At 50.6% G+C, this 7,700-nt stretch overlaps 1 protein-coding gene across 1 annotated transcript; it reads left to right on the top strand.

The window, feature by feature from the left end:
- The first annotated feature begins 2,958 nt into the window (after nucleotides 1-2,958).
- On the top strand, nucleotides 2,959-7,698 carry POLR2J (RNA polymerase II subunit J). The gene is made up of 4 exons (XM_036279458.1): nucleotides 2,959-3,079; nucleotides 4,535-4,624; nucleotides 6,550-6,724; nucleotides 7,467-7,698. The coding sequence occupies exons 1-4, from the start codon at nucleotides 3,027-3,029 to the stop codon at nucleotides 7,500-7,502; spliced, it is 354 nt and encodes a 117-aa protein (XP_036135351.1). The 5' UTR covers nucleotides 2,959-3,026; the 3' UTR covers nucleotides 7,503-7,698.
- Nucleotides 7,699-7,700: the final 2 nt, after the last annotated feature.

Raw genomic sequence — 7,700 nt, 5'->3', positions numbered from 1 at the left:
TGAACAAAAAAAATGTCCTCGGGCGAGGATTAAAAAAATGACTGGCATTGTCCCCACCGGTCATGTACCTCCACACCTAGGGCCTCCTCTTAGGCTCTGAGCAAAGCTGCCTGCAGCCCCAGATACCACATTTTTGGAAGCCACCTGGGAAAAAGGAGTGTACTCACGGCACAGGAAAGTGCCAGAAGTCACGTTTTCCTGCCGAGGGATTCTACACCAACACCATATCCCCTCAGGATCCCCAGGCCTGTTTTTCACTCAGGGCCTGGGGCAGGTCCCCCAGATGTGTTGAGGACTGTAGCCCGGGGGGGTGGCAGTCAGCACAGGGCAAACATCCTGGGAAGCCCTAAGTGGATCCAGCTCACAGTACCTGCATCTTTCATCCTCTGGCCTATTAGGGAATCTGGGCTAATTCCCACCAACTTCGTTTTGGAAATTCCTGTCAAAGTATAATTTTCAAATATATTTTAAAAATGACTCAAATATAGAATGAACATGTATCAAAGATTTATTACACATCAAGGAGGAAATGAGTATTTGGCAAAGCTGGCTCATTGAGCAGTTTGAGAAGCTAGGTATTTGTAAGCATTCTGAAAAAATGCTAGAATAAGAATTGTGATAGTCTCTATGGGATAGAAACATACAAGTTCATACGTAACTTCAGTGTCTGGGTTCTAATGGAATAATAAATATGAAAGTCAATTCCAGGTCCATTCCCTGAGATTAGGGATTGGCCGACTTTCTGAAAAGGCCCAGGCATGCAAGTGTTGGTCACAATTGCTCTCAGAGCACAAAAGTAGCCACAATGAGTGGCTTAATTTATTCCAGTAAAATTTTATTTCCAAAAACAGGTGGCAGGCTTCATTTGGTCTGCAAACCCTCACCGTTCAAGGCGCTCTGCCCTAGATAAATAATCCCAGGTCAGGCCTGCTAGCAATGCTCCAGGATGACAATGACAGAACATGCTCCCTTCACCTACTTCTGGGGTTGGATAATGTTTCCTCACACCCCTTGTCCTAGCAGTTATTTTCACAATTATGCCAGGCACTCCCCTTGGGGCACACCAAAACTGAGCCTCTGAAGACTCTTTAGGGGGTTGACAGCTTCTGGAGCCCAAGGATCTCATGTTGGTTTGGGAATCAAAAGGCAAGTGTGACCAGAACTCCCCAAGAGAGGACAGACTTTCACAGTGGCAAGGAGGGTGAAGCCCCTGCTTTGTAAAATCCTCTTCCCACCTTAGCCCAGTTAAGGACAGCCAGTCTCGGCACATCCAGACCCCTGCAATCCTGGCAAAGGTAGCATCCTTGGCCCAAACTTTTCCAGGATGACTCAGAAGATTTGGGGTTACAACCTTAGGGCATCTTTACATTCATTGCTTTCTATTACTCAGCAGTTAAAAAGGTACCCATCAGTTTGTCCTGGAGAGTCAAGGTTGGTGTGGGCCTCCAGTGAATGACAATTCCTCACCCCAGGACTCAAGGCTCAAGTAGGAAATGGCACTTTCCAGAAGACGATAGTGGAAGCTCAGATTTCCTTTGGGACTCCTTGTCTGCTACCCAGACCTAGAGAAACAGCCCTGACGCTGTTAGGGCTCTAGTAGCTAATCTGAGACTCCAGTCCCTGTTGCTTCTGTAATAACTTCATTCTGACCCTCGGTTACTGCACGTACACACCCTGGCAGTTTCTTTTTTGTAAACATAAGGGCCTTGAGAAACCCAAAGAAAACTATAAAGATAAGGGGTTAATGAAGGCCTTGGGAAACTCAGAGGAACCATGAGAAAAAAGAGGTTAATGGTTGCCCTAACCTAACAGCTCCTCTCACCCACTTCTATCAGTACCCCCTCTAATGGTGCCAAAAGTGGTGCCAAGAGAATGTCGTTTTTTGTTTTTTTTCCCCTGTAGTTTGTGCCTTTAAAAGCAGCGACAAGCCCTGGCCGGTTTGGCTCAGCGGTTGGAGCTGCGGCCTGCGGTACAGAGAGACCCAGGTTTGGTTCCCGCTAAGGGCATGTACCTCGGTTGCAATTTGTCCTCGGCCCTGGTTGGTCGTGCGGGTGTCAGCCACTCGATGTGTCCCTTCACATCGATGTTTCTCTCCCTCTCTCTCCCTCCCGCTCTATCTGAACAAAAAATGAAAAAATGTCCTCGGGTGAGGATTAAAAAAAAAAAGCAGTGACAAAGAAGGCTCCGGGCTGTTGATTTGGGGAGAGCCCCTCTTCAGCCCGCCGGTGTAATAAACTGCTCGTTTACAACTCATCTGTGCGTCTCTGGTTATCTCGCTGACACCTTACAACACTTCAGACAGCTCAGGTAGGGCCTTTATAACTAAGCTGTAGCCTGCAGAGTATCAACCAATCGAAACAGGGATGGATGCACTTATCCCTCCTAGAACCTCTCACACCTGAATACATACCTGCCTCCTGCCCCAGCCCTCACCCAATTGACACCCTAACAAGAAGCTCACTAGGCCACACGTTCCCTTGGCAAATCAGTTACAACACAGAAAAGAATCTTGTAGCAACCTGCCCAGGCAGCCTTGGCAGGGGGGATTACCCATACACAGGCGTCTGGTTCAAGGGACAGACGCTTATGAACCCATGAGGCTGCTTCTGCACCCGCCAGTCACACCTACCTATACCCCATAGCTCCATTCATTCAGGGGCCTCTTGCTGTGTACTCCAAGGGCACATTTCTAAAGACGGTCAAGGGCTGTGGGGAGCAGAGAGAGGCCGAGCTCAGGGTGCCGCTTAGCCTGGACGAGGACACCCCAGTGCGCAGAGTAGCTGCCAGTTCCCCGAAGGGACCTTCCGGACTTGCGCGTGTGCACAGCCACCAACCTCGGCCCTTCCCTTGGGTTCTAGCGTCCGCGCAACATCCTCCGGTCCGATAGGGGGCAGTGAGCCAGTCTCCACGCGGGCTTGGCACCTCGGTAAACGCAGGCGCCGCCGCTCACCCGGAAGAGGCTGCCTTGAAGGGCCCTAGAGGCGAGTGGAGGCAGCTGAGAGTTTGGAGGCGGCTGCGGCGCTAGGATGAACGCCCCTCCTGCTTTCGAGTCGTTCTTGTTGTTCGAAGGCGAGAAGAAGTAAGTGGAGCCGCCGGGGCGGGAGAGGGGCGGCCGAAGGTCGCGGGCCCTCACCTGTGTGGTCCTGCAGATCCTGGGGCTTCTGCCCCCCTCTGCCGGGGCTTGCGTGGGTGGGCGGGGGCAGATTCGGGGAGCGGCTTTTGCTTGAGCGGCGGCTCGCAAAGCGTTTCGCGCCTGTATCTGCCCAGTTTGAGGTGCGAGGCGGTGGTGAGTCTCCCGTTCGCGGGTGAGGACACCGAGGTTGAGTGAGTCCCCGGGCACGGGAAGTGGTGGGGCTGTTTTGGAACCCAGGACGTCTGGCTCCAAAGTTCTTTTACGCGGGGCTCGGGCAGCCGTCTCAGCCGTCTCCTGGCCCGCCACCGTTATCCTCCTTGCTGCAACCGGAGTGACCGTTCTTAGACTCATATCCGATCTCCAGCCGCCTGTGTAAAACCTTCAGTGACTCCTCATTGCTTGCAAGGTGAAGGGGAAAATGTAGTCTAGTGGGCAGACAGCCTGGGCTTGGCTCCTGCATCCCCCACTTAAGGACTCTGTCTTTGGGCAAGTGCCTTAATCTGACTTTCCTCATCTGGAAAGTGGGTTTATTATTGTATTAAATCACAGTAAGTAAATCTAGGGGGTAAGTGAGGTAATTTATGTAAAGTGCTTAGTCCAGGGCTCAGCACCTAGAAGACCCTCTTTATTTTTTGTTATTCTTCACCAGAGGATATTTTCCCATCTGTTTTTAGATAGAGTGGAAGGGATGGAGAGAGAGAGAAAGATCGATGTGAGGGAGATACACAGATTGGTTGTCCTGCAGACCATAGCCAGGGCCAGGGATCGAACCTGTAACCCAGGTATATGGCCTTGACCAGGAATCAAACCCATGACTTCGGTTCGTGGGCCAACACTCTTACCGCTGAGCCAAACTGGCCAGGGCTAGAAGACCCTCTTACACATTGGCTTTTCAAACTTCTCTTAGCCTGGTATGCAGGGCTCTATGGTCTAGCCCTTGCCAGCCACTTCAGTCTCCCTTGAGAACAGTGGTTCTCATCTGCGGATGATTTTGCCTCCCAGAGAAACTTGGCAATGTCTGCAAACATTTTTTGGCTGTCATAAAGGGGGTGCTACTGGCATCTGGTTGATAGAGGTCAGGAATACTGTCAGTACCCTAAAATGTACAGTTAGTTCCATACCAAAAGAATTATCCGGCCTAAAGTGTTAGTGTACCAAGGCTGAGAAACTGCTTTAGGAGAAAGGAGCAATCCAAGGTAGGTGAGGGTCCCACAGAATCAGGAAATAACTTGTGTCAGGGTGTAGACACATTGCTGCTGAATCAGAGAGGTCTTTATGGAATGAAGAGATTGAGAAAGGCTTCCAGGAGGAGGTAGGACTTGAGTCTACCTTAAAGGGTAGGGTTTAGACACAAGGAGGAGGGGAACCACCCCCCCATCTCTTGCCTCTGCCTCTTCCTAGGATCACCATTAACAAGGACACCAAGGTACCCAATGCCTGTTTGTTCACCATCAACAAAGAAGATCATACACTAGGAAACATTATTAAATCGTAAGTTCAAGTCAAAGGCTCTCGGGGGCTATGTTCTGTCCCCCCACCCCCCAGGGGCTATGTTTAATGAGGCTCTTTGAGACAAACTGCAAGTTCCAGAAGGTTTTCTTCTTTTTTCTTTATTGATTTTAGAGAGAGGAAGGGAGAGGGAGATAGAAACATCGATGAGAGAGAACATCAATTGGCCACCTCCTGCATGCTCCCCATTGGGGATTGGGCCCACAACCTGGGCATGTGCCCTGACTGGGAATTGAACCAGCGACCTCTTGGTGCATGGGTCGATGCTCAACCTCTGAGCCACACTGGCCGGGCCAAAAGGTTTCCCTAAGTCTTTCTGAGCTCCACAAAGTCCTTCTGGTTGCTTGCTCTGGTAGTTCACTCATTCCAGTGCCTTTTCTTCAAAATGACACTGATATCTGTTCACACAGCCGCATCCCTGCACTGGCTCATTTATGTGACTAAAGTAAGTGAATATGCAGGAAGCTACAGAAAAGTAGGCCTACTTGTGGTTTTGGGCTAAGGTTAGTTCTTACCCAACCTGCCCATTTGTGACAGTGACCTCAGTGACACCTGGCCTTATAAGATGTGCCAGAGATTGTAACTGAGTAAAATAAGGAAATCGGGTAAGAGAGGGGCTCAGTGATTATCCCATTCCCCTGGTGGGCACCTGTTATTGGTTGGTGGGTGTTTGTTTACACCAGTGAAGTCCTGGCCAGGTAGGTGGCTAGCAATGTGATTGATGCTCTGACCCAAGGACTTGTCACTGCTGAGAAGTACCATCATTGCAGCAGGCCTTCCCCAGGTTTGTGTGTGTGAGACTAGGCTGAAAACTGTCTGGTCTCCTGGTGTAAGTAGAGGTTGCCATTGCCCACCTTTTGTTTGGATGACCCCCACCCTGCACTTAGCCAGTGGTGCACCCAGCTCTTCACTACCTCCTAGAACAGGACCCCAGCGGGTAGATAGCAGCTGCCAATGTCTTGCTTAAAGGACTTCCATTTCCCTAACTGCTCAGAGCCTGGGGCCTTCTCCCCCTGCACCTTGATTTGCTGTGCCAGGTGCTTTTCGAGCCGGGAATGGGGCTTTTGTGTTCTGGTTTACTGAACTTTGGCTGGATTTTTACTGCCTAGGGAGGTCTCTTTCGGAGCATTGCAGGGTCCCTGACTTCCCCTAAGGGAAGAAGTTACTGGAAACCCTGTTTAACAGCTAAGGTTCTTTTTAAAAAATGTTTTTATTGATGTTTTAAGAGAGGAAAGGGGAGAGATAGAAACATCAATATGAGAAACATCGATCGGCTGCCTCCTACCCGCCCCCTACTGGGGATCAAGCCCACAACCTGCTCAATCCATTGAGCCACACTGGCCAGGCTACCACCTAAGGTTCTTAATTTTCATGGATATAGGGGTGAGTGTGGGAGGAGTCCCCATAAGGTGTATCTTATCCCAAGTATGTGTTTTACTTGAAGGTTTTTTTTTTTTTTTTAATTTTTTTTTTCTATCCTCACCCAAGGACATTTTTGCATTTATCTTCAGATAGAGTGGGTGGGAGAGAGAGAGAGAAACATTGATGTGAGAGAGACACATTGAGGGGTCACCACCCACATGACCCCAACCAGGGCCGGGGACAAACCGCAGGAACTGCAGTTCCCTTAATGGGAACTGAACCTGGGACTCCCTGGTTCACGGGCTGATACTCCAACCCTTGAGCCAAACTGGCCAGGGCACTTGAAGATTTTTGGGGGTGGAAAAAATAAAACAACTAAAAATGAAGAGCAAGGAACTACCTGGCATCAGCTGCCAGCTGCATTTGCTTACGGGCCTCAAGCCAGTAGGAAAACCCCTTGGCTAGAAGGCCTGGTAAGGTACAAGGTGCCAGAGCTCCAGGGCACTGGCTCAGCCTCCTCACACTGCTCACCTTATATATCCCAGACAGCTGCTGAAGGACCCACAGGTGCTGTTTGCTGGCTACAAAGTCCCCCACCCCTTGGAGCACAAGATCATCATCCGTGTGCAAACCACACCAGACTACAGCCCCCAGGAGGCCTTCACCAATGCCATCACAGACCTCATTAGCGAACTCTCCCTGCTGGAAGAGCGATTCCGGGTGAGGAGCCAGTCGTGCAGGGCTGGGGTGGGTTGGGTTGGTCTGGACAACATCCTGTATGCCCGAGATGCGGGTTCTCATGCCTACACTTAGGACGACTCCTGGGTTGTTTCCTCTCATTTATTTCGGGGGAAGGGACTTCTATCATAGCCTCCAGGAAGTGTGGATGAGGTTATGGAGTTGAGGCCTGGGGCCTGCTCTCTGAATCCATGGGGTGCACTTACTTAGTGCTCCAGGGTCTCCTTGTGCACTCTGTAGTCCCTATGGCAGCAAGGGGTCTGCTGCCCCTTAGTGCTGTTCCTCCAAATCTGGTTTCTGATGCTGGCTGTGTCCAGGATATTTGTCTATCTAGAGGGCAGCTCATCCTAAGGTGGGGCTCCTGAACACCTGTTCAGACAGGGAGCATCAAAGTCTAGACAATTTAGAGTGGGAAAGATCCAGCCATTCAGATTTCAGCATATATTCACCAGGAAGCACCTCTGCTCCACCCGCCTCCCATCCTAGGCAGCGAGGTGTGTGCTGCAGAGAAGTGATGGGGTGGGCTTCAAGACTCCTAGGGTTGCTGGCCCAGTTCCCTAGAGCTGTTCAGGGCCTGCTTTACTGCTTCTGTTCAGTTCGTGGCTGCATTCTGGAGTCGTAGAAGCAGTTTCCTGGCTGACCTCAGTCAGGGATGCTAGGGCTGAGTTTCCATCACCCTCACTCGGCCATTCCAGCTAAGTGCGCTGCCTTTCCTTTCCCTCAGGTGGCCATCAAAGATAAGCAAGAAGGAATTGAATAGTGGGCTGGAAGCATTCTTGTTCCAGTTCCTACCCTGCAGTGGGCCCTTGTCCAGGCACCAAAAGGAAAAGAACAGCTTCTCCCAGCCATGGGCCTCCTTGGAAATATCCCAGAGAGCCCCTCACCCCCGACACCGATGTGTCCTGTACTACATCGATTCTGTTTCATCTTCCTAATAAAGTATGGCAGGAAAAGACTC

This window comes from Molossus molossus, unplaced genomic scaffold (genome assembly GCF_014108415.1).
Source record: "Molossus molossus isolate mMolMol1 unplaced genomic scaffold, mMolMol1.p scaffold_m16_p_3, whole genome shotgun sequence".
Classification (NCBI taxonomy): domain Eukaryota; kingdom Metazoa; phylum Chordata; class Mammalia; order Chiroptera; family Molossidae; genus Molossus; species Molossus molossus.
This window is presented reverse-complemented; position numbering and strand designations above follow the sequence as displayed.